General features: G+C 45.8%; 2 protein-coding genes across 2 annotated transcripts in view; one reads left to right on the forward strand and one right to left on the reverse strand.

Annotated features, from left to right (window-relative positions):
* LOC308151961 (ensconsin-like) overlaps positions 1-24,269 on the forward strand; it is a gene marked incomplete at its 5' end in the record, with an annotated part of 49,545 nt that extends 25,276 nt beyond the window's left edge. The window contains 13 exons of the mRNA XM_080524863.1: positions 1,468-1,578; positions 2,290-2,385; positions 4,466-4,582; positions 6,052-6,176; positions 6,962-7,104; positions 7,569-7,940; positions 8,143-8,299; positions 9,168-9,296; positions 9,491-9,541; positions 20,037-20,070; positions 20,208-20,343; positions 20,923-21,104; positions 21,790-24,269. Coding sequence (XP_080380989.1) covers positions 1,468-1,578; positions 2,290-2,385; positions 4,466-4,582; positions 6,052-6,176; positions 6,962-7,104; positions 7,569-7,940; positions 8,143-8,299; positions 9,168-9,296; positions 9,491-9,541; positions 20,037-20,070; positions 20,208-20,343; positions 20,923-21,104; positions 21,790-21,800 — 1,664 coding nt within the window. The 3' untranslated portion in view covers positions 21,801-24,269. The remainder of the gene's footprint in view (positions 1-1,467; positions 1,579-2,289; positions 2,386-4,465; positions 4,583-6,051; positions 6,177-6,961; positions 7,105-7,568; positions 7,941-8,142; positions 8,300-9,167; positions 9,297-9,490; positions 9,542-20,036; positions 20,071-20,207; positions 20,344-20,922; positions 21,105-21,789) is intronic.
* An 810-nt stretch (positions 24,270-25,079) lies between these two features.
* Positions 25,080-27,500, reverse strand: part of LOC308151971 (eukaryotic translation initiation factor 4 gamma 3-like) — a gene marked incomplete at both ends in the record, with an annotated part of 9,118 nt that continues 6,697 nt past the window's right edge. Inside the window, 3 exons of the mRNA XM_080524874.1 lie at positions 25,080-25,087; positions 25,875-26,022; positions 26,276-26,380. Coding sequence (XP_080381000.1) covers positions 25,080-25,087; positions 25,875-26,022; positions 26,276-26,380 — 261 coding nt within the window. The remainder of the gene's footprint in view (positions 25,088-25,874; positions 26,023-26,275; positions 26,381-27,500) is intronic.

Raw genomic sequence — 27,500 nt, forward strand, 5'->3', positions numbered from 1 at the left:
TAGCTAGTGGTAGCCTACCAAGCTACCCGTGAGTTAGAGTGAGGCACTGACTGTAGCCTAGCCTATTGTATGGAGTGAGAGGACACATTGCATTGTTTTGGAGCATATCTGTTATATAAAAACATTAGTGTCTTGTCTGTAGCCTATATTGCACTTTGGGTTACTGACCTTTACATTAAGCAAAGTTATTACCTAAAACAATGCATGTATTGAGCTAGAGTTCAATTACTTTATTGAAACAATCTACCGCCATAGTCCATGGCCTGTTGTTAAACCTATTTGATGTAGCAAAGCCTTTTTTATTTATATTATTTTTTATTTTTTATTAATACTTATTCATTTTGCACATGTATATGTATAGGCCTGGCTGTTTTAGAAAACATAAAATAAAATTTGCAAAAGAAATCAGTTTTTTTCATTTGTATCCGATTAATCGATTAATCGAAAAATAATCGGTAGATTAATCGGTTATCAAAATAATCGTTAGTTGCAGCCCTAATAGAGTTACTATTGCCAGGTTTCTGCTATTATTTAAGTCCTCATCTTTGTGTGTGTGTGTGTGTGTGTGTGTGTGTGTGTGTGTGTGTGTGTGTGTGTGTGTGTGTGTGTGTGTGTGTGTGTGTGCGCGCGCGTGTGCGTGTGCGTGTGTGTGTGTGCGTGTGTTATTAAACTGTGTTTATGTTGAATGTTCAGTCTCTCTACCCGCTGCTGTTTTTGCTGACTCATACCCTGCTCTGGCTCTCTCTCTCCCTCTCTCTCCCTTTCTCTCCCCCTCTCTCTCTCTCTCTCTCTCTCTCTCTCTCTCTCTCTCTCTCTCTCTCTCTCTCTCTATGTCTCTGGTTGTTTTCCCCCCTGGTTCAGGTTTTGTCGAGTCGGCTTTCCTCTATCCCCTCGACCTAGCAGGACTGGAGCACCACCTCCAGGGTGCTTTCAGTCTCTACCGCAGATACGGCATGAGCTCCCGATGTGAATATATCAGTGTGCATTAGCCAGCTAGCGGTAGCTAGTGTAACTGTATTTGTATGTCGAAACTGAATTAGAATGTTAGCGCTAACGTAACTATAGGTTGATTATAAGTGAATATGATATTCAATTAGCATTAGCATTGGAGAATGAGTGCAAGTACCAAACTAGAGCATTAGTGCCTCGTCCACCATATCATTTTAGCACGCTTTAACATTGGATAAGTGACTCATCTTTAGGACTAATGCTAGTTACCATCACAAGGTGTGGGCTCAAATTCTATGCTAGTTCTATGACGCCAGCAACATAATGCTAGACTTTCCTTGCTAGCTAACATAGTGTGTAGAATAGAATCCTGACTGACCCTACAAAGAGAGCTGTGCTGGTTCCAGCTCTCTCTCACTCACCCCCTTACCCCCCCCGACCCCCACCCTTTTCGTCTCTGCCCCCTCTATGTTTTTGAGGTGCTTGTTGTCTGATGTCTTTGTATCTGTCTGTTTGTAGATGCTGACAGGAGGTCAGTGTCGACCATGAATCTGTCCAAACACGCAGACCCAGTCATAACCAAGCGCCTATCCTACTCCTCTGCCACGCTTTTACACTCGCCAGACAGAGGTAAACACACACACACACACTCTGCCACTCTTTTACAATCGACAGACTGAGGTAAATACACACACACACACACACACACACACACACACACACACACACACACACACACACACACACACTCACTCACTCACTCACTCACTCAGAGTTCTGGTCACACACACTCTGTTTTATGTTGTGTCTTTGTGTCTCGTTTTTTAAGTTGTCATTGTTATTTTTCAGTTTGTCTAGTAAAGATTACATTGGTTGCAGTAAGAAGTAAGAAGTGGTAAAAAGTGTCACCAGAAGATATATGGGACAATCTTTTAACTGTCACTGTTATGATATGGTTCATGCACAACACTAACAAATGACTGTTTCAGCTGGATACTTTTTGGATAATTCAGGGTGAAGAACATGACTAAAAGTTCAATTACATACGTTTTTAAGGTTTAAAGCTCTTTTGCATTGAATGAAAGGTGAACAACAGCAACATGTGGGAATTTGTTATTGTAGTTGTTCCCTCCTGGAGAGAGATGCGATCTTTGACAGACAATCGACCACTAAGTCAGGGGGTTTCAGGAATAATAACAAATTACCACATTTCACTGTTATTCCCCTTAGGTCAAAGGTCAAATGATGTATGAACATGGTTATAATATTGACCTAGTAACCCAGCCCCTCTAGAGTGTGCATTTTTATTGAAGTTTTCGTGTGGTTTGTCCTTGCTCACAGCCTTACAGAAAAGGACCTCCTCTTCCTCCCTCATTAGCAAATCACATTCCAAACCCCGCCTACACTGGGCAAAGACCGCCCACGACAAACCAACAGGTGTTTCAGGGAAACGTGGGAATCTCATCCCCTTCACTCCGTTAACGTTCACACTGGAAAACAGAACATGGGCTGGAAACGAACTTGTTTTTATTTTCTAAACATTTATTTATTAGCATTAGAATTTATGTCCATAAGAAATCAGTCATGATATAGAACCTACCTGTTTAAAGATAACACAGTCATTCTGTGTGTGTGTGACACAATGGCAAGCTGCAGAATCCCAACCTTCCATGTTGAGTGCCCCAGCGTTTCAATGCTGCCAAACTATCACTCTACATGTTACTAGTTTTTTGTCCCCTTTTCATCACTGTGTTTATGATGCGTCTCGTCTCTCTCAATCTCCATCTATGGAGCAATGTTATGCATGAAGGACATTCTAGGAGACGCTATAATCTAGTATGATTAATTCCAGTGTTGTGTATCGGTCAGTCACGCTCTGTTCATAAGGTCATTCATCCTCACTCTACTATAGTATATGGGGTGTTTTTACACTATGGTGACCCCTTGTTCTCTAATCCTCTGCTCTGGACTGGAGGATAATCTTTCTGTTTTTGTTGACTCACGCTCTTCGTTTTTTTTCTTCATGTTTTTGCCTTGCTATTACAGACTAGGAGAGGACAGGCACCAACAGTCATAGCCATAGACTAGAAACAATAGAGACACGTGTTTGTGTACACAGACAGGTTCACACACACACACACACACACACACACACACACACACACACACAATTTATACATTACAGGGTTAGGGTTAGCCCTGTTCCAATAGCTATGCAGGCTGTATTGTTAGAAAAGGTGTTAATGGTTTCCAGCCCAATGGTATCTGTCCCAAAGCTCAATTGCCTGAACAGCTTGGTCTAAACCCCACTGCACATAGTCTGCTTGTTCACGAAGGTCTGACTGAAGTAGACACTGCTGCACAGTTGATCTGATCTACCAATCACCTCAACCTTCCAAACAACTGGGCATGAAACCCATCCATATGATCAGCAAACCTGCACAGTTAGCCTAGCCTAGCCAAACCCTTATGAACAAGCAGATTCAACATCAATGTGCACATAAGCACATAAAGACACACTAACCCAGACCCAGACCTCTAGCATGGCCATGTGTGGCTTGGTTGTACTCACACCGGTGTTCAAACCTGTCTGTTGGCAATTCTCTAATTACTCAATTAATTAATCAATTACCCAGCATGACGAGGGACACAGCATACTCTATCCGCCTTCGTCTCTTCGATTTTCCACTCTTTTCCCCCCTGAAGTGTGCACTTATGCACTACCCCACATGGATTTGAAAAGCATAGGATAGGCATGGGCTTGTACACCAGTCGTTTTAAAGGAATCCTCTTCTTTTAAATCCATTTATGGAAGTGCACACTTCGTTGGGAAATGGGTCGAGAATTGGAACGCTGGTTTTGTGACCTTCCAGTGTGACTTTATCCCAAACTAGCTGGGGATGATGGCACACCAGGCGAAAGCGGGAGGTTAATACTCCCCTTTATGTCCTCCATGTTGTTTATTTACAATGTTTGTTCTTGGTTTGCGCTCCAGGGGGGTATTCCATCAACGTTGCTAAACGAAAATCCAGGCCTGTTTTGATAAATCTCGTGAGATTCCTCCATGCTTAACGAGACAGTTTAACGAGACAATATCAAAATAAGCCTGGATTTTTCCTTAGCGAAGTTGATGGAATACCCCCCAGGCTGTGTGCTTCCTCCCATGTTAAACACGTGCATGTGTCTTCAATAACTGCTCCCTATAAAGCGGATGCATGTTGCGATATGACATTACTTTAATGCGACACTGACACACAGCTTCTATGGTTTCAACAGGGGGGTGGGGATTAAATACTTAATTATGGCTGTTATTACGCACTGTGCTGCTAATCACTTTGCTGTCACATACTGTTAATGCGTTGCAAGATACTTTAATTGGCTTAATTGCAATGGTTTAATGTGTTGTGCATGGTTCTAAGGTAACTCTTTGCTGCTGTATGTTGCTGGAGGTTAACTCTGTCTGTGTGTGTCTGTGTGTGTGTGTGTGTGTGTGTGTGTGTGTGTGTGTGTGTGTTAGGTATGCGTCGTATGCCGTTGACCACCTGGGAGAACACCATGGTCAGTCGCCTGCAGCAGCCCACACACTCCTACCTGGCCAGGAGCCGCAGCGCCATGAGTCTGTCTGGAGAAGCAGGTAACACACACACACACACACACAAACACTACATAATTAATTCACACATTAGACATACACACACACACACACTACATAATTCACACATTACACACACACACACACACCAGAACACAACACCTATTGAGAAGGCCCAGGGCACAAACATACCACAGCAGACCCAGTAAGTCTCAAAGCTGTACTCAGTCTGATACATTCACACCAGCCAGTGTCTGGCACTGCACACACACACATACACACACACACACACACACACACACACACACACACAGGCCCAACAAGCCACCCTTTCAGGAAGGTTTCCCCTTGGCGTCCTGCCCTGTCTCACTCAGTTACTACGGTAACAGCGTATGGTGCCCCCATTGGGAGCCACAACAGTTTCAGACGGTCTACCCTTTTGTGTCGGTGTGCGCCCACAATTTTGAGTTTCGTTGTGTGTCGCTTGATGCCGTTTTAATGCTGATTTATCGTGTGTAAAACATGTTTTGGAGTGATACTTTATACCCTCTTGAGTTCTGACACTGCAGAGTGTTTTTTATCTACTTGTTAATACTCTGGGTTTTCTCTGTCTTTGAAATACTTTTTCTTTTATACTTACTAGACTTCCAGTTCTTCTAGTTTCTCACTGTTTCTTACACTCTCACACACACACACACACACGGCACATCTTTCTATTTCTCTTGGGTACGGGTCTTGCTGAGGTGCATGTGTATGTCTCAGACTAACACTTGCGCGTGTGCACACACACACACACACACTATATTTCTCTCTCTTTCTCTCTTACATTGGTGGTGTGGTTCTTGCTGAGCGGCATGCTGTCTCTAAGTGATTGACGTGTCATCTCTAATGTGTTTGGGATCAATAGCCCTAATTGGTTTGCATTACTAATGTGTCTGAGATCTGATGAACTCATCCATCACTGGACCCTGTTGCAAGGGGGAACAGATTAAATGTTACACACCACTCTTAATGTATGATTATGGTAATATCCCCCTCAATGTCTTTTGAGACGTACGAGGACTTTTATTCTTTAACTCCAGTGATGGTTGTAGTCTCCTCATCCCTGGTGTTTCAACGCGGTAGCTCCTGACAACCTCTCTTTTTCTCTTCTTCCCTCTCTCCGCCATACCTCACCCTCTCTCCTTCCCTTCCCTCTCTCCGCCATACCTCACCCTCTCTCCTTCCCTTCCCTCTCTCCGCCATACCTCACCCTCTCTCCTTCCCTTCCCTCTCTCCGCCATACCTCACCCTCTCTCCTTCCCTTCCCTCTCTCCGCCATACCTCACCCTCTCTCCTTCCCTTCCCTCTCTCCGCCATACCTCACCCTCTCTCCTTCCCTTCCCTCCTCCATCCATCACTCCAAAAAAAAAAAACTATTCCTCTGGTCTTTATTTTTTTCTTTTCATTCCTAAACCCTTGTATGTTCCAAAACCCCATTACTGTAGCCTTGCCTGTTTGTCCTCGCTCAGTGTCCTGCCACCCTATGGGGTCTATGTCCTTCAAGTCCATCCAGTCCCAGCCTCAGTGCCGGAGCCAAGAGCGCAGCCTCCCCAAGGACGGCGTCGTACGCAGGAGGACCTCCGGCACTACACAGGTGAGTCACAATGTCATATCTCTAAGTTTCCTTGTGAGGATTTGTAAACGTGCACACGTCAGGACAAAAGTGAGGAGAAATGGAATTCTAGCATGGCCAAATCTCACAAGGATTCCTCACGGCCGCTCTCATCGACCTCTTTCTCAAAATACATTGGACGAGAATGTCCAGGGAGGGACCTGTGTGTGTGTGTGTGTGTGTGTGTGTGTGTGTGTGTGTGTGTGTGTGAGAACCTCTCGTGCGCGTGTGAAACCCAGATCAGTCATACACAATAGATCTGGCTCTGGAGCCCTCCTCTCATTAACACTGACTGTACTCAGTACCCATCTGTCTTTGTGTGTGTGACAGATTATGTCATTAAGGACTTACAGTGCCCATCCACTGACTTATGTTAGACACACACACACACACACACACACATACACGCACACACACTCCATCTTGGTTTTCCTTTGGTTAAAGGGTTAATGTCCTTCCCTCAGGCTAACAGTGTTGTCTACTGTATATCCACTGCCACTGTGCATCTTTCTCTCTGTCTCTCTCTCTCTCTCTCTCTCTCTCTCTCTCTCTCTCTCTCTCTCGTCCTCTCTCTCTCTCATCCTCTCTCTCACTCTCTCGTCCTCTCTCTCTCTCTCGTCCTCACTCTCTCTCACTTTCTCATTCTCCTTCCCTCTCTCTTTCTCTCTCTCTCTCACTCTCTCTCTCACTCTCTCTATCTCTCATCCTTCCTCTCTCTCTCTCTCTCTCTGACACTATCTGACTTTCCTACTCTGTGGTGTCGACAGCAGAAGGACAGGGATTTCGCGAGGAAGTCGTGGAGCAACCTCTCTCTCCCATTGGCTCCCATTCTGAGCCTTCCCCCTGCTGGCAAGAGGACCCCGTCGCCAGGCAACCAGCGGTGCAGAGGGACAGCGCCCTCGCCTGGCCGGTAAGGGCAATGACAACCCCTGCACTGACTTTTGCTGTTGCCTTTGAGATTTTCTTAGTTACGGTAAGGGTTACAATAGATGAGTCGGCGGGATTAAGGTTAGTGAAGATAATAATAATAATAGTAATAATAATAACCTTAATTTGTATAGCACTTTTTAGAAATTATGCAAATTGATGCAGGTTAGGTTTATGACCAAATAGGAGATATGTATAGGCTATGTTTAGTACTTGCCGTGGTAGTTGTCATTCATTGGTAATGTTATTCGAGTACGCCACGCATGACGGTGTCCTGACCAGGGGAGGCTGGTGGAGGTAGAAATCAGGGTACAGGCTGATTGTAATGCATGGAATGGAACGAAGAATATATCTTATAAAAATATCAAACGTTCCTCCTCTGCCTCCCCTGGTCTTGACACAATGGTTCTTCCCTCTCTCCCCTTCCCTCTCCACTTCTCTCTCCAGACCCCCCCAGAAGTCCATCCCACGCCCCCCCACCCCGAAGCAGCTAAAGTCCCCCAGCGGGGAGGACCCGGGGAACATGCGCCCCGCCAGGGCGACGCCAGAGAGCCCCCGGGGGTCACCTGGACCTGAGGGAGAGCAGGAGGTCCAGAGCCCCGACCCCCACACCCAGCCCCGCCCACAGCCGCTGGGCCAATCAAAAAGCAGCACTGACATACCTGTAGAGGGTGTTGGCAGCCCTCCGGCCCACAGGCCCTCGGCGGGGACCAGCGACCCCGAGGAGGCCACGCGCATCCTGGCTGAGAAACGCCGTCAGGCCCGCGAGCAGAGGGAGAAGGAGGAGGAGGAGCGCAGGCTACAGGAGGAGGCAGAGAAGTCAGTGTGTGTGTGTGTGTGCGTGTGTGCGTGCGTGCGTGCGTGCGCGCGAGTCTGTGTGACACTGTATGTATGATGTGCGTGTATGTGTTTTTGCAATCTTGACTGTGTATAATGTTTGTGTGTATCCTGATTGACAGGTGTATGTGTGTATATCCTCATACTATGAACTTAACTCGTGTGTGTGTGTGTGTGTGTGTAGACGGGGCAGGGAGGAGATGGCCCGGCGTAAGGCTGAGGAGCGGGCGCGGAGAGAGGAGGAGGCACAGGCTCAGGCAGAGGAGAAGAAAAGAAAGGAGGAAGACGAAAGACAAGCGGAGGAAGAGAGAGCCCAGAGAGAGAGAGAGGAACAGAAACAGGTCAGAGATAGGGCTTTCACACCGGCAGTTCCGAACGCCGGTTCGCGTTCGGAAACCTCCGAACGTTGGCGCTGTCTGGCGAACGAGCCCGCGTTCATACCAGTGTATCGTTCGCCAGACAGCGCCAACGTTCGGAGGTTTCCGAACGCGAACGCGAACCGGCGTTCGGAACTGCCGGTGTGAAAGCCCTAAAAGAGGACACACACACACACACACACACATACACACACACACATGCCTTACCTCTGCAATTGCTTGGTCTATACATTGTGCACAGATGTATGCAGCAATGTCTTCACAGTTCTCCCCAAAGACTGTAAGAGGGGCCCCAACTCGTGGACTTGGCTACTCCACAATGTAGACAGTGGGAGTAGAGGAGTTTTCCTTAAAGTTTATACAGTGTGCCTCTACTCTCACTGTCTCATTATTTTTTTTAACTACCGCACCTGTAACCAATCATTGGAAGAAAAAGGACACAGTAAGGCGCAACAGTTTTCCCTGGACTCTACTACTCCACTATGTAAACATGGTCAGAGTAAATTACACAAATAATTACTAATGATAGAGTAACTATCTTTGATCACCAATGACATCGTTGTTAAAAGGTAAAGTGAAAGCGAGCCTGTGTTCATACCAGTTTGTTTATACCACATGAATAAACAAGAGTCTGTTTTGATAATGAAATCCAGCGCCACCTTGTTCAAAAGTCCTGCAGAGAACCCGGCGGAGAACCCGGTGGCAAGTTAGCTACACCCCGTGTTTGAATCCTATAGGTCTATAGGACATTTGAAACACATTAGAGATTTGAGGCTGCTTTTTTTTATCAATGATGTGATGACGAGGCCTTCTGCTCTGCGTGTTGCTCCAGAGGGAGGAGGCTGAGGCTCGTCAGAGGGAAGAGGCGGAGTCTCGTCAGAGGGAGGAGGCGGAGCGACTGAGGCAGGAGAGAGAGAAACACTTCCAGAAGGAGGAGGCCGAACGCTCGGAGAGGAAGAAGGTACCCCCCCCACACACACACACCGCTCACTCCTCTAACAACCAAACTACCATTTGTCAACGTTTGCAGGAAAAGTGCTATACAAATAAAAGTTATTATTATTATTTACATTTGACCACGCACAAATACAGAATATACAGCCTAATTGAATGTGCATCTTAAATCCTCCCCCTCCATCCGCTCGTCTCTCCCAGCGTCTAGAGGAGATCATGAAGAGGACGCGTCGCTCAGACCCTGCAGAGAAGGTGCTGTAGGTTCTTACTCTCAGACACTGCATCACAGTCCACTGGTACACAGCTTTCTCCACCGCCTTAGTAACTGCATAGTTCAACGTTTGTCATATGTACTGGGCCACACAGGAGTGTATGATAACACAATGGGCTTCTCATTTGCATGCTCTGCTCTTCGAAAAACAATAGGACACAATGCAATAGCGACCCAATAATATGCTGTCACGGCCAGGCTCATGACCATGACAAAAGACGGGAGACACACACACGATCTTTAAAGTAATGAAAATAAATGTTTTATTATAAACTAAATGAGGCTAAATACAATAATAAGATGAGGTGTGGTAGTCAGTAAATCAGTGGTGTAATGTGAGTGTAGTGGAAAGTGGTGAGGTGAGTGTTGCATGGTGTGAAACAAGGAACAAACAAATAAGACAAATAATGGTGCCTAGAAGGGGGCCTCCATACTGAGGCCTGCATGGGTCTTTTATATGTCCCGGATCCTGGAACCAGGTGGGGCACAATCAGCTGTCCACCAGCTGATCTGCATTCCCCTGATTAGTAACCCTGTCCAGCAGGAGGCCTCTCTGCAGACAGGGAAACAGATGTTATTACAGGCCAGGACAATATATGGGGCCAGGGCCGTCACACCCCCTCCCATAGAAACAGGGTCCCAAAGGGAACACTGCACAACAGGGAAACACCCCACAGTAAAATAATATATAATCACCTGTATTCAGGACCAACCACCATTACTCCAACCTCGGCAACAGGTACCAATGAAGCCATAATTAAGAGGAGCAGGAACAGTAGAAGGGTAAAAACACGAAATTAGTTAACACAAAAACAATTTTAACAAGGGGCCCTGGACAATGCATCTGCCACTACATTGTCCTTCCCTTTTATGTGACGTAAAAATGGATGGATAATCCTTAACAAGATGCAGCAGTTGGGTACATTCAACCTCTGTTAAATGCCCCAACGAGCTCCCAAGATCACGAAAGGACTCTGAATTTTTCAATCTTCCAGTCAACAACTCCTGGTCGGGACTGGATAGGCCATCCTCCTCAGGCTCTGCCACCACCTGAGGGGAATCCCCTACTGTACTGGCTACACACGCCGGAAGAACAGGAACTGACGCCTGCTCCACAGAATCAGACACACGGTCATAATACGGTTTCAATAAATTAATGTGGCAGAGCTGATTAGGCTTCCTACGCAAAGGTGTAGCAATCAGGTAATTAAGATCAGACACTTGCTTTACTACAGTATGTGGACCAGTAAATTTAGCACAAAAGGGGGAATCAACCATGGGCAAGAGTGCCAGAACCTGATCACCCGGGCTAAACTTCCGTGGCTCAGTTCGGCGGTCATAAAGGCGTTTCATTTTCTTTTGTGCACTAGCTAGTTTTTCTTTTGCCAGCTCACCGGCTTCATAAAGCCTATGCTTAAAGCCGAGTACGTAACTAAGCAAGTTTTTTGGTGGTTCGGACTCTTTCCAATCATCTTGGATAACGGCCAAGGGGCCACGTACTGTGTGTCCGAACACCAGATCATTGGGACTAAAACCCGTACTTTCCTGGCTCACCTCCCTGGCGGCTAACATCATCCAAGGAAGCCCCTCCTCCCAATCTCCGTCCAGCTCAGTACAGTAGGCGCGCAACAAAGATTTCAAAGTTGCATGGAATCGCTCCAATGCGCCCTGGCTCTGCGCGTGATAGGCTGACGCCCTGTTGTGCTTAACGCGCAGCTGTTTCAGGACCTGAGCGAACAGATGGGAAGAGAAATTAGAACCCTGGTCAGACTGGATGATTTTTGGTATGCCAAAGATTGAAATGAACTGAGTCAAGGCACGGACTACAGACTTGGTGGTGATATTGCGTAAGGGATAAGCTGCAGGATACCTGGTAGCCTGGCACATAACTGTCAGCAAATACTTAGCCCCAGTACGAGACGGAGGGAGGGGACCTACACAATCAATAATGAGATGGTCAAACGGTTGACTGGTTGCCTGAATCGGACTCAATGGAGCCGGTGTAATGCTCTGATTCGGCTTTCCTGTCAACTGACATGTATGACATGTTTTTACATAGGCTGCCACATCCCTCTTAAGGCGAGGCCAAACGAAGTAACGGAGGATGCGATCATAGGTCTTAGAAACTCCTAGGTGTCCACCCTCATCATGTGACACCTGCAGAACCAAGCTGCGATACTTGGAGGGCACAACAATTTGGTAAATGGGGTCTCCCACAAACTCAACGCCATGGGGAACCCACTTCCTCACCAATACCTCATTGTGAATGAAATAGGCATGGGCGCTGTTCCTCACCCCCCCAGCAGGGAGAGCTCCCTCAAACAGCTCTTTCAGACTTGGATCTGCCCGCTGCTCTCTCACCAGTTCACTGTGAGGGACAGACAGGGGAAAATCAGACAGTGATATCACATGCTCCACATCATCCACCATTTTGTCAGGGTCAGGCGTGGCACGGCTCATGGCACGAGTTACGGCACACGCAGTGAACACCTCAGGAAACTCCCGTTCACTTTCATCAGGCTTGCTTTTAAATACAGGCACAGACGTAACCACCACAGGTGGCGCCACATCTGCCCACACTCGTGCACCAACCAAGCCATTACCCATGATCATGGTCACCCCCTCACAGGGCAACGCTGGGCGCACACCCACAGTCATCTCACCCTGAAACAAATCAGATGAAAGAATTATTCTGTGCAGAGGAACATGCAATACAGCCAAACCCATACCACGAATGGGAATGGAGTCACCTGTGTCAGAGGCATCAGAAAATGGCAAAGCAGAAGCTAAAATAAACGAATCAAATGCCCCAGTATCCCGTAAAATGTTTACTGGGACCTTCTCATCCCCACCGACGAGGGACACCAAACCATCTGTAAGGAATGGCAAGTAAGATTCAAGGTCAGAGGATTGTGGAGACTCAACATGTGTAGAGCGCACCTGGGACAGCGAATCACAGGCTTGGGCAGCAGACTTAACCCGCTGCACCACCGGCGCCGCGCAACCAGCCCCTTTAGCCCCATCCCCATGAGACACTGGAGCCCAAGGCTTACCTCTAGACTTTAAAGCATAGCATTCAGATTTAACATGCCCCTTTTTATGGCAGTGACTGCACACTTTCTCATAACTCCTTGAACTATTCTGATTCTCATAACTCCTTGAACTATTCTGATTCTCATAACTCCTTGAACTATTCTGACCTCTACGACCAAAATCAGTTGCAACTGACTGACCAGCAGGTGGCATATCAAAACCAAAGGTACTCCTCTGAAACCCAGGCTCTGGCACATAAGCGCGAGACTCACCAAACGTGCGCGGCTCTCCAAACCTACCCCTGCTATGAATCAATGTAAAATCATCTGCCAACGCAGCAGCTTCAGCAGGAGTAGTCACCTGCTTTTCACTAATATAGGTGGCTATATTCTGGGGAATAGCATTTTTAAATTGCTCCAGTACAATCAGATCACACAAATCATCAAAATCATCTACATCAGACGCCTTGCACCAGCGATTGAAATGCAAAACTAATTCTCTTGTAAACTCAAGATGTGTCTGACTCTTGTTTCTCCTCCAATTCCTAAATTTCTGTCTGTAGGCCTCCGGAACCTGTTCATAAGATTTAAGCACTGCAGACTTCACTTTCTCATAAATCAGAGAATCCTCACGGCTCAGGGACGAATATGCCAACTGTGCTCGACCTGTAAAAACACATTGTAACATGAGGGTGCGTTCAGCATCTGGCCAACCACGAGTGTCAGCGAGGCGCTCAAACAACGAAAAAAACGAGTCAGGATCCCTTTCATTAAATTTAGGTAAAAGTTTCAAGTTTCCTGCTGTATCAAATGAGCCTCTATTTGCTCCCCTGGAAGCAAAAGAACCCCCACTACTTAAGACTTCACTACTGATTTTACCGTCTTCAATCAAATTCAACCTATGTCTCTCTAACTCCAATCTAGCCGTTTCAGTTTGCATTTGGACTTCACATTTCATTTTCTCAAGTGCAAATTCCTGGTCTAATCTCAGTTTGAGCAATTCTTTTTCCTGGTCAAATGTAAAAGGGTGCTTAGCAACAGGCGAAGCTAAACCCTTGACAGGCTGTGGCAAAATTGCCATCTCGACCAGTTTCGACTCTAAACATGCCCTAAGCTCATGTTTCTTTTGTTCTACCACCGCTACATCATAATGTTTTGCAACCAATAACAATTGAGCTTTAGTAAAACGGTACAATAAGTCATAGGATGGAGCTGCTATAAACCCCTCTACTCCAGACATTTTTATTTAATTAAATCACAATATTAAGTACAGGACAATGTAGGCCTATGGACCCAAGATGACGTATACATTGACAACTCAGCGCGCATCAGAGGAAATTGACAACCTCGCAACGGAGCATGCCCCTATCTGACTGCCTACCCCAGGACCTGACTGAGTAAGCTCAACCCTAGTCTTCATGCGTTAGCGGGAGGATCTTTAAACACTAACTCGTCAGCCCGGTTAGACCCCCAGCAAGCTGGTCGCCCACCTGACAGCTAAGAATGTGTCCCCGAGACAATTGCTCTAGCCGCCGTACCGCAACACTACAGAAAAACGCTCAGCCAGACTCAAAGGAGAGAGACCGTAAACCTACCAGGGCAGCCCCGTAGCCTACATGTGCGCAACTGACAGCCAATTGTATACACCCTCTTGCCCCAATAGAAAAAAAACTATCTAAGCACCATTACAAACAAAACGATCGCGCAGATCAATTAACAATAGGCTATTATATACAAAAATGCGATAAGTGTGTCTCCAAAATGCTTAATATGCCACTCAAGGCTTTCAAAAAAAACACCCGCAGGCGATAATTTTGAACTGGTGGGGAATTGACTACGACACCAGTTTGCAGTTCATTCACCAAAATCTCTGCCTAGGCTACTAACAGAGACACGCGCTTATTATTAACTTAACAAGGCACCCCCTGCCAATCAAGGCAACAAGCCATGGGAGTCGCACCACAAGTAATGATGAACCACAATGTTTTAACTATCAATTAAGCAAAAAAGTACCGGGTAGAATTCAATAGAAAAAAAAAGCAATATTTACTTACCAAAAGGTGATCAAAAATAATGCTAGAAAAACGAAAACGGACGAGCCCCCAATTTGTCACGGCCAGGCTCATGACCATGACAAAAGACGGGAGACACACACACGATCTTTAAAGTAATGAAAATAAATGTTTTATTATAAACTAAATGAGGCTAAATACAATAATAAGATGAGGTGTGGTAGTCAGTAAATCAGTGGTGTAATGTGAGTGTAGTGGAAAGTGGTGAGGTGAGTGTTGCATGGTGTGAAACAAGGAACAAACAAATAAGACAAATAATGGTGCCTAGAAGGGGGCCTCCATACTGAGGCCTGCATGGGTCTTTTATATGTCCCGGATCCTGGAACCAGGTGGGGCACAATCAGCTGTCCACCAGCTGATCTGCATTCCCCTGATTAGTAACCCTGTCCAGCAGGAGGCCTCTCTGCAGACAGGGAAACAGATGTTATTACAGGCCAGGACAATATATGGGGCCAGGGCCGTCACAATTAGTCCTTGGGCCAAACCCCCAAATTGAACATTTCACTACCAAATTCTGGGCAAATCCTAGATGTGATTTTCTTATTCCTATACATCCCTAGATTATGTTTTGATATGATAGACCTTTTGGATTGGCAGCTTATTAGTAGTTATCACCTCGTAAAGGTACGGAGTGCTTTTTTCAAAACCGGAGTTTTGCCTAGAAATGTCCCCTGCCATATCCTGCTCCCCTTCGCATGATTCGCGCCTAGCTGTGCTGTGATTGTGATAGAGACATGAGCCCTTTCATGTTCTTTATGCGCCTGAGTCTCCTAAACACGTAGAGACAAACCCCGAGTCGATCAATGATTCCTACGATGAGCTATGGTAACTTTACCGCACCTACCCCCTACCGATGAATGCCTAATTTTTGCGGTTTTCCGGAGGTATTGTGCGGTAGGTGCGGGAAAGTTACCATAGCTCAGCGTAGGAAGCTCTGATCGACTCGGGGTTGGTCTCTACTTGTTCAGGAGACCCAGGCGCATAAAGCTAACCTGGCTCATGTTTCTATCACAAGCACAGCCCGAGCTATGCGCGACTGACGCGAAGGGGAGCAGAATATGGCCGGGGACTTTTTGATGGGTAAAACATTTTACCTAATAGATATCACCATGAAACTTCCCCAGTTGATTACTTACATTGAGACAATAATTTTTTGTATTACAAGTTTTCAGAAATGTTCTGTTTAAATATGCAAATGATGTATTATCTACTTAAAATATGAGTTAATTTGCATATCTTTAAAGAACATTTGGACCACAGATTGGATAAAGACAGTAATTAATTACTATACATCCCTAGAATATTATTTGATGTGATAGACCTTGTTGGACCTTGTTGTTAGTAGTTTAATACCTTATCCCCTCTTAAAGTATGGACTGCTGTCATTTAAAATGTGTGTTAGCCTACGTTCTGTACGGGAGTGGACCCGAATGCAGGACACTGAGGCGGAGGCAAATGAACAGTTACATTTATTTAGCCCACAAGGCAGTGAAAGCTGTAGGTGTATGGAGTCCGGTGGTAGGTGTGGTCCAAAATTGGGAGATGTTTTCTGATTTCTGCCGCCCTCAACAAAGTTCTCCATAAGTCCAGGTTTTGGGGTGACACCAGGTTTGAGTTGGAGTCATCATCAGAGCAGTGGATGATGCTGTCCATAATCAGAGCAGTGGATGATGCTGTCCATGATCAGAGCAGTGGGTGATGCTGTCCATGATCAGAGCAGTGGGTGATGCTGTCCATGATCAGAGCAGTGGATGATGCTGTCCATGACAGAGCAGTGGATGATGCTGTCCATGATCAGAGCAGTGGATGATGCTGTCCATGATCAGAGCAGTGGATGATGCTGTCCATGACAGAGCAGTGGATGATGCTGTCCATGATCAGAGCAGTGGATGATGCTGTCCATCATCAGAGCAGTGGATGATGCTGTCCATGATCAGAGCAGTGGATGATGCTGTCCATGATCAGAGCAGTGGATGATGCTGTCCATCATCAGAGCAGTGGATGATGCTGTCCATGCCGCTTTCTTGGCAGGTTGCTGCTGCATTCACCTGAAGTTGGATCCATCATTAGACTTACACTTACTGCTGATGATGTGGGTCTCTGAAATAGAGGAATACATCTAGTTTGACATTAAATTACCAACCTTATTCTAAACTAAAATATTGTCAGGGTGCAGTAATTGGGGCAGATCTCATTACAACTTAGAGGGGCTACAAACAAGGAATCTTCTGTAAATGTAATGTAAATTAAGTTACATTAATATTACTACAATATAAAACCCTGTCTCAAGCCTGGGTACACAACAGGCTACTTTGCTAGTTTAGCTAGCTAACTAAAGTGTTATTAACTATAAATAATAATAATGCATTTTATTTGTATTGCACTTTTCATTCAAAAGAATTTCAGAGTGCTACAGAGTAAAAAAAACTAAAACATAATAAGTTAAAAACATAGTAAAACAACTCAAAATAAATCACAAAAATGAACACAGTTCAACAGTCAAAGGCCTGTCTTAAAAGAGTCCAGGCTCTGTACTGCCCATAGCTGGCTAGGAAGGCTGTTCCACAGGCTCTGTACTGCCCTTAGCTGGCTAGGAAGGCTGTTGCACAGGCTCTGTACTGCCCTTAGCTGGCTAGGAAGGCTGTTCCACAGGCTCTGTACTGCCCTTAGCTGGCTAGGAAGGCTGTTCCACAGGCGCTGTACTGCCCTTAGCTGGCTAGGAAGGCTGTTGCACAGGCTCTGTACTGCCCTTAGCTGGCTAGGAAGGCTGTTCCACAGGCACAGCAGAGCCGAACAGAAGGCTCGGTCCCCCATGGTGCGGAGCCTGGTATTGGGGACCTGGAGGAGCAAACTGTTTGAAGACCTGAGGGTGCGGGTGGAGGTTTGTGGAGTGATGAGTTCTTGTAGATAGGGAGGTGCGTGTCCGTTGATGCATTTGTGGGTGAGAAGAAGGACTTTGTAGTCAACCCTGAATGAGACAGGGAGCCAGTGTAGTGAGTGTAGAACAGGGGTTATGTGCTTGTATTTGTGGACTCTCATCAGGATCCTGGCAGCGCTGTTCTGGATGTATGGCAGCTTCTGTATGCTTTTGCCAGGAATCCCGATGAAGAGCATTGCATTTATTCATGCATTGAATATTGCAGTAGTCAAAGGCATGGACAAGTTCTCTGCATCTGACAGGGTTAGAGTGGGACGGAGTTTGGAAATATTTCTGAGATGATAGAAGGAGGTTTTGCACAGGTGTTTTATTTGGTCACTGAAGGTCAGGTGAGGGTCAAACCTAACCCCCAGATTTGAAACTGAGGAGGAGAAGAGGATGACTTGACCCTCGAAGGTGAGCTGTGATATGGGCGAAGACTGAACCTGGTGTGGGGTGCCAACAAGACGAGCTTCGGATTTGTTACTGTTTAACTGAAGGAAGTTGTTGTTCATCCATGCCTTTATCTCCTCAAGACAGGTGGTGAGACATGACATGGCTGCAGAGGGGCTTGGGGTAGTTTTAATGTAGAGCTGTGTGTCATCAGCATAACAATGGAAAGACATCCCATATCTGGTGATGACACGACCGAGGGGGAGCATGTAGGTGATGAAGAGGATGGGGCCGAAAACCGACCCCTGTGGAACACCACAGGTAACAGGGAGAAGTCTGGACTTGCATCCTCCCAGTGAGACGTATTCAGTCCTGCCAGAGAGATAGGACTGAAACCACTTCAGTGCAGAGTCTGAGAGTCCAATGGTGGTGTGGAGGCGCTCTAGGAGGATAGTGTGATCCACCATGTCAAATGCTGCTGTCAGGTCCAGGAGGATGTCATTAGCAGTTCATTCGTCACCCTTAGCATAGCCGTTTCTGTACTCTGTGGGCTGAGCGAAAGCCTGACTGAAATCTTTCAAACAGGTTGTTGTGTTTGAGGTGATCCTGGAGTTGGGAAGCAACTTCCTTCACTAGCACCTTGGACAGGAAGGCAAGGTTGGTGTATGACTTGAGCAGAGCAGTGGGAATGGGGTCCAGGGCGCAAGTGCATGATTTCATTCCTCTAAGGATTTCCATAATGTGGCTCTGTTGAACCTCTGTGAAACATGGGAGAGATGGCAAACTCCCAGGCGAGGGGTTGGTAGCAGAGGGAGACAGAGAGGAAGAGCTGGGCATCAGAGAGCGAATGTTGTTGACCTTGGATCTGAAAAAGTCAATGAAGCTGTTACATCGCTGCTCTGTAGCCTCAGTAGTGGGAGATGGTTGTGGCTTCAGGAGATGATTTATGGTAGAAAAAACTAGCTAGCTAGTTATAATAATAATAATAATAATAATAATAATAATAATAATAACTTGCATTTACATAGCACCTTTCAGGGAACCCAAGGTCGCTTCGTTATCTAACCAGTAACCAGCTATACATTACCACTAACTCTAAACTAGCTTGCTAACTTACCTCTAAATATGGATCTGGCTGGGGCTAAGTTAATTTATTTGAGGAGGTAAACACACACTTTATTTGTTTTAAGCACTTTGTTTTAGATTGTTATTCTGGAAAACTATGTAAATTAACGCATATTTTAAGTAGATAATGTATCATTTGTATATTTAAACATACAAATTCAGAAAACAATAAATGTACCCATCCATGGGTTTGACCTTTCATCTGACTCCGCCTCAGTGTCCTGCATTCGGGTCCACAAGTCCCCTGCCATATTTTGCTCCCCTTCACGTCAGTCGCGCATAGCTCGGGCTGTGCTTGTGATAGAGACATGAGCCAGGTTAGCTTTATGCGCCTGGGTCTCCTGAACACGTAGAGACCAACCCCGAGTCGATCAGAGCTTCCTACGCTGAGCTATGGTAACTTTCCCGCACCTACCGCACAATACCTCCGGAAAACCGCAAAAATTAGGCATTCATCGGTAGGGGGTAGGTGCGGTAAAGTTACCATAGCTCATCGTAGGAATCATTGATCGACTCGGGGTTGGTCTCTACGTGTTTAGGAGACTCAGGCGCATAAAGAACATGAAAAGGCTCATGTCTCTATCACAACCACACCACAGCTAGGCGCGAATCATACGAAGGGGAGCAATATATGGCAGGGGACTTTTCTAGGCAAAACTCCGGTTTTGAAAAAAGCACTCCGTACCTTTACGAGGTGATAACTACTAATAAGCTGCCAATCCAAAAGGTCTATCATATCAAAACATAATCTAGGGATGTATAGGAATAAGAAAATCACATCTAGGATTTGCCCAGAATTTGGTAGTGAAAAATGGTTTGGCCCAAGGACTAAATGCGAATACACAGTAATACACCTTGAGAATCTCATTAGAGTGTGGCTAACCTAGGCACTTGAGATTTACAAATAAATGGAAATCTCTTTTGTCTCCCTCTCTAGAAAGCCACCCCTCACAGGAATGGAGATGGAGCAGGTAACCTTCACTCCCACTCTGTCCTCCCACTACCCTGTCCTATATTCATAACCGGTGTTCCTGATCTGATGTCTTTTTTTTGGTTGCTCTGTTATTGTGATTGACTGGTTTTTGTTTTGCGTGTGTGTGTTATCCAGCGTCCACCCCCATCTCTCCAGGCCCGACGGTGAGCGTGTCGGGGCCCGAGCACAGCGACAGGAACGGCCACGGAGCCTCGAACCCCAACCGCACCCCTGACACCAGCGAAGCACCGCTGACCTCTGGTGACGAGAGGTAGGGCTGCAGGCAGAGAGGGAGGAGTTTATTATAGGGCTTTTACCACAGAGATAGATCAACAGAAAAGGCTCCAGCTATCCTTCTCGTTCATTGCATGTGTGACGGCATGTTGTCAATTTAGGTGGGACTTTCTATGAGCTGGGAAGGCATCAGCCAGTTGGATTTAACCCATGGCAGTTAATTATCAACGGCCACTCAAAACGCAGACTATGAAGAAAGTTGACTAGATGGCGCTCCCCATATAATCACAGTTAATTTAGGGGAATGCGCCCTCTAGTGTTCGACTTTACACACTACAGGGCCTGAACTGTGCTGTCTCAGATGGGATATACTGTATATTCTTCTCATATTGTCCTTTCCAGCACTGTTCAATTAACTATGGTGGATGAGTAACTAGGCCTGCACAGCTCAGTTCAGCTCTGTAGAGGGAACAGGGTGTAGGGGAATAGTGATGGTCTCTACAGATTTCAAGTTTTCTACTCATATTTATTACATTTTCTTCTCAGACTTTCGTCATCAGATAAAAGGTTTGTGTTAGTTCAGTTTACTTAATGCCCCCCCCCTCTTATCTCTCAGGGAGAATGGCTCGTTTGAGGAGGTGATCGAGCTCCCCCCAGACTCCAGACTCTCTCCTCATGATGAGGGAGAGGAAAATGAGGAGGAAGAGGAGAAGCACATTCCCGTCATAGCGTTCCGGGAGAACGGGATCCTGAAGCCGCTGAGCGGAGTGGATGATGTACCGGCACAACAGAGAGCAGGTCAGCCTTCATCATCCTCTCCCTCTTCCTCTTGTGTGTAATTCACTGTTGCATCCACTGTGTATACATAGCATAGAGATACTAGAGAAACACTGGCTATCTTGCTCATTCATTCTTTAGTGTTGTATCTCTAGATTAGATTAGATTAGATTCAACTTTATTGTCATTGCAGAGTACAAGTACCAGACAACGAAATGCAGTTTAGCATCTAACCAGAAGTGCAAATAGTGATATAAGAACATGACAGTGATAGGTAGCCTACAGTATGGCAAGAACGGTAGTTAGAGGTATAGTTATGAGCTATGTACAGTTATGGTAGTACAACAAATGTACATTATGGTATGTAAAGATGTATAAATAGAGACTATATCAACAAGTGGTGTGTACAAATGTGCAAAAATATGGTAAGTGCAACAGTAGTATTTGCAAACAGCAATAGTGCAAAGGGTAATTCAGTGTTCACACTGACCAAGGGTGTGTGCAATAGTGCAAAGGAAGGCTAAATTGGATTGTCCACAGTGGTACAGGGAGGGGGGGGGGGGGGGGGGTTGTTCAACAGAGTGTGTGGGTTGTTTATCAGATTGTTTATCAGAGTGGCAGCTCTGTGATACCTACTTATTATTTGATCCTTTAGTAGGATGTCCCTTGGGTGTGCTGACTGAGATTTGTCTCCCTGGACTTGCAGATGTTATCTGATGGCCCTAGAAAAGAGGAGATGACAGAGAGGAAAGCCAGGAAGAGAGAAGGTAGGGGAGAGAGAGAGAGAGAGATGGAGGTATAGAGACTGAGAGATGAGGGGGGGTGAGAACTGAAGGAAACGTGCTGTCATGGAGAACCCCTCTGATGGTGTGCGTCCTCGCCACCTCCCCCTGACCCCTTCCTGAAGAGACCGTCGTCAGGACTGTATCCCAAAGCTGGCACCTCCAAAGAACTCTCAAAACAGTTTCTCTGACATGGAGAATCTGTTTTAAAACTCACATTTCTTCCCCCTTGACCGCTCATTTTGGTGACCAGACAACCTCTCTCTCTCTCTGTCTCTGACCACCCACTGCGCTCTGTCCTGTGCTTTCTGTGCCCGAGCAGCTGTCTTGAGTGTCGACTCCCCACCCCTTTCTGAAAATGAATGTGTCCTGAGACCACAAAGGGCCAATGGAGGCTCAAACCATTACGCAACTGTTTTGACGGTGGGGAGGTACTGCTGGGTGTGACTAATTATACCATGTACAATTGAGATCAGATGTAAAGTCCTCTAATATAATACTTGAAGAATTCCTCATTGCTGTAGAGGTAGAGTTGGACGAGGTCGTAAACCTAGAGGTTTATGTGAGGAGTTGTGGCAGGTGAGTTGGGTTGGGTGTATCATTGAGTTTAAGTTAAACAAACAAAAGAAGTACTGTTTTCTCTCAGTAAAACTAAGAATAGTGTGTACACTACTGATTTCCTTGTTTAGTTTTATAATTGCTGTAAAGACGATATGTGAGTTTTTTTTTTTTTTTCCCCCTTTTCCGTTTCCTTCTTTCATAGAGCAAAGCTTCCACAGATCTCCCCTGCTCTTTTTCAAATGTTTCTATGACGATGAGATTGATTGACTCCCAAAGATCTTGTCCATTTTACTGTATATCGTATTCCTTATTTGATTGACAACTCTTTCAAAGCTACACATTTGGCCGTTCTGTCAAATATCTGTCCTTCAGCCAATCAGCAGGCTGGGAGGACAGTACCATAGATGTCTTCCACTACCATAGAAACAAGTGAAGGAAAGGGGGTGGTTGTGTGTGTGTCTATATTGTTTTGGCCAAGCAGCCACAAGATGTTTGGAATTTTCATTGACCAGTGAAATTGATGTGAATTCTAAAATAACCTGATCCAACAGATGAATGATCTTCCGGTCAAGGATTTATTAAAGAGTTAATGCTGCTACTTATGACGTTCCTTTGCCTTATCGGATCATGGGGAGGAGAGTGAGGCGACTCAGTGACTAGTGTGAGACAGCGCCTCCGCTTAACAACTGCAAACCTAGTCAATACAATTAACAAATGACCAACTGTATTCCAAACATGTGGGTCTCACTCACAATGGCTACATGGCAATAGTTTTTAAGTGGCTTCTTTTCCTCGTCCTCTCTCCTTCATGATCAGTGGTCTGAAAGGGCTGTTTAAGGGGTGTTCACTTTACATTGGAATCAGTCCTTTCACTTCACCCATTAGTGGTAGTAAAGGAAAGGAGATAGGATAAGGAAGCACCTTGAAAGAATTGGACCGCTTTTGTCTTTTCGGGCTCTTTGTCATTACTCAACACTTGAAAGGACGTAAATAAGAAAGACTCAGCCATATGGCGTTGCCATGAAATAGCAGGGTGACTTATGAGGACAAGCCTTTTTTTGTCATGCGGCTAGCAAGTTACACTGCCGGTATGACATCTCTGAAGTCATTCCCCCTCCCGTGGGTAACCTCATATCACTGAGTCTACCTTTAAATGGATCTACATCTTTTTCACCACTTCCATAGCTTTGCTAGTCTTCGGCACTTGGTTCTCAAAGCTTTACAATTACGGTTCCTCTTCTGGTCGGAACACCTTACTGGACATGCGCAGGGCCATAGATTTGGAATTAACTTTGAAATTCAAATTTTAGATTTGGAATGAACTTTAAAATTCGATGGCGAGATCATCTACTCTACCGTATGTTCTTCTGTCTTTGTCCTAGGGTGCAAACCAAGTTGTGACCCAATTGCCACATGGCAACACAATCTCTAAAAACAAAACTGTCCATACAGGGATTAACTGCATCTCTTTCAGAAATTAAGGTTTGAGGGGGTTGAATATATAAAAGATAAAGTTATAAATACATATTATACAGATATTATATATTATATGTATAAATGACAAAGTGTATGTTTTAGTAACTGTCTGCAAAGCTTTGAAAACTAACAGTCCTTTGCTGAGACTGGGGAAGAGGTTGAAACTATAGAATTCTAATTCTATGAATTCTCTTTCTATGGCTTAAACCACAGGTTGGGTTCTGTGCAAGAACTTGAGCGGTTCTAGAATTCTTCCGACTCTGTACCATGTTCCAACAGGTCCACTCCTGTCTCTCTCCATAGAAAACAGCTTGGTGAGAGCCACTGTAGAACAGAAGTGATTTCCTAACTGTTCCATCTGTATAGCATGTCAATAAAGAATTCAAATTTTGTCTGATAATTGTCTTTTCTTCTGTATTTGTCTGCTCATTTTTAATACATGTTAAAGGGGTATTACCCTGAAAATGTTTTTGTTTTGCCTACAGACAATTTTAGGTACATATTTTGCTTTATTCTTATTGTACAGAAACATCTGCTGAAGTGCAAATGCCTCCAAAAACATTGGATGGCACTTCATCATACAGTAAGACAATGACCTAAATTTAAAACATACTTCCATAACAAGTTTGCACCCCTGATAATGTTGAGCCTTCTATAGTTATAAAGTAATACTTCTATGTACGGTATACATTTTGGACAACGGAATGAGTATTTAACATTTGAATGCAGTCAGGAGTCAACATCTAGTGTCTGTAATTTGCTTTCCTCAAACTTTACTGTGAAACCAGCATCTACTAAGAAGGCATACTGTATCTTGCAATCCTTTATAACCATGAGCCTGAATACCACATCAATGAGCACATTATGCAGAAAACAAGCACCAGACGATGGCATTAGTTTGGGGGGTGGGGGGTGGCAGACACAAACAATGGATGCAGGTTATTCAGAGGATTTGTGTTTAATCAAAAAGATAATAAAATGCTTCGGTAGGATTACAAAACACACTGAAGTGGGGATTATCGTGGCTTTCAAATTCTGCGAATTCTTTCAAATGTCTCTGATCAATGTGGCAAGACGTTGAGACTGTAAAAAATGTCGGACCCTCTCCGTTCTCCTCCACCGGTGACATCACTGTGGTTTGGACTTCACAGCTGCTCGGAGTTTAATGTACATTTGTTCAAAATTCTGAAAGGAAATTGAGGACAAGGTTAGTGTTTCCACCTGATACTCATAATGGCATGTAGGGCGGGGTGGTAGAGAGAGATGTAGGGCTGGAGGATAGAGAGAGATGTAGGGTTGGGGGGTAGAGAGGGATGTAGGGCTGGGGGGTAGAGAGGGATGTAGGGCTGGGGGGTAGAGAGAGATGTTGGGCTGGGGGGTAGAGAGGGATGTAGGGCTGGGGGGTGGAGAGGGATGTAGGGCTGGGTGGTACAGAGGGATGTAGGGCTGGGGGGTAGAGAGAGATGTTGGGCTGGGGGGTAGAGAGGGATGTAGGGCTGGGGGGTGGAGAGGGATGTAGGGCTGGGTGGTACAGAGGGATGTAGGGCTGGGGGGTAGAGAGAGATGTTGGGCTGGGGGGTAGAGAGGGATGTAGGGCTGGGGGGTGGAGAGGGATGTAGGGCTGGGTGGTACAGAGGGATGTAGGGCTGGGGGGTAGAGAGAGATGTAGGGCTGGGGGGTAGAGAGAGATGTAGGGCTGGGGGGTAGAGAGAGATGTAGGGCTGGGGGGTAGAGAGAGATGTAGGGCTGGTGTTGTGAGTTCGACTGTAGATTTGGAGGTTGTGAGTTCGACTGTATGTCTGTCTGTCTGTCTGTCTGCCTGCCTGCCTGCCTGCCTGTCTGGCTGTCTGTCTCCCTGCCTGTCTCCCTGCCTGCCTGTCTGCCTGCCTGTCTCCCTGCCTGCCTGTCTCCCTGCCTGGCTGTGCTCTAAGCCTTAAAGAGGATTTCTCCGTGGGTCCTGAGCCTGACTGACCTGGCCTCCTCCCCTTGCTGCCGGAGTCCTTGTTGAGCATCTGCTGGTGGACCTTCCTCTGCTCCTCCTGCTCCTCTATCTTGGCCTCCTTGTGGATCTGCTCGATTGTCTTGGGGCCCTGGTCCACCCGCCTCGACACCCAGTTGTGCTGCACCGCGGACCAGAGACCAGAAAACCACCACCGTTAGAAGACGCGCACGCATACACATGCACACACACATACACATGCACACATACACGCACACACACATACACGCACGCACACACATACATACATACACGCATATGTACACACACATACACATACACATGCACACACACACGCACGCGTACACATGCACACACACACACACACACACGCACCTGTACACTCACACACACACACACACACACACACTCACCAATCGCAGGTCGATTATGTCCTGCAGCATAAACCGTATCCGTGACGATGTCTTGCGCTCCTTGATGATTTTCTCCATGTAATTGAAGTAAAGGTCCATGCGTGGCTAGGGTGAGAGAGAGAGAGAGAGAGAGAGAGACAGCGAGGGGTCAAGGGTCATTTCCCAAACCATCAACACAACACCGTCATCTTCCCACCAGCTCCTACAGCAGGACAGCAGGACAGCAGCCACAGCCATTTCCTCTCATTACACCCCAAAAAAGTTGCAACTGTGCAACTTTTACGACTTGGAAGAGAGAGAGAGAGAGAGTGGTTCTGTTGCTCTACTGCCCCCCCCCCCCGAGACCCAACAGAGCCTTTTAGGGGGGGCACGATGGAACAAAAGACAGAGCGGTGTTCGAGTGCGTTTCCTTAGGTTAGAGGTATTATAACTGTCAATTTATAGTATATATATATATTATAGTATATATATATATTATAGTGTATATATATAAAAAATATATATATATATATATATAAAAATATATATTTAAAGCCCGATCTTATGACGGCCAAAAGCAAGCAAAAAGGGGGTCAGCGATGTTGTGAAAACACAGTGGTGTGAGCAGATCAATAGATGTATTTACTCTATCGACCGACATAAAAAAAAAAAGGACATTTGAAATCTATTTTTAAACAATAATAACAGTGAGCTATAATGTCTGGTTCCTTTAGGGAAATCAAAATCCCAACTCAGTCAGGAAGTCCAGAACAGAGGGAGAATCAACACCGGCGGAAATGAAGGAAAAAGGGATGATGTTACCAGTTCTCAGTTAAGTCTGTGTGAAAGTGAATCCCATGAAAAGGGACAAACAGTTGCAACAACTTTAAACTGTAACACAATGGGCCCGGTGTCCCAGACAAGACGTAAGCCTAATCCTAGACTAAAAAAGCATCTTCAATGGAGGTTTTACATTGAAAGTGTGATCTAGTCGAGGACTAGGCTTAAGCCTTTAGTCGGTGAAACCAAAGTGTCCTAGCACCAAACAGACGTTTTCCGGCCAGCACGTCTTCAGTCCATCTCTTCTATGCCCCCCCCCCTCTCCACACTGCCACAAAATCCACCAAACCAGGAAGCACCCTAACTGGGGGAGGGGGCTGGATGGATGGTTGGTTCCTCATCCACCATAGCTGTTGAAACAGCTACAACTGAAAGCAGCTATGTGAAGGGAAACCATCTATCCGAG

This window comes from Nansenia antarctica, assembly GCF_963989245.1.
Source record: "Nansenia antarctica genome assembly, chromosome: 1".
In the NCBI taxonomy this organism is placed as follows: Eukaryota; Metazoa; Chordata; class Actinopteri; order Argentiniformes; family Microstomatidae; genus Nansenia; species Nansenia antarctica.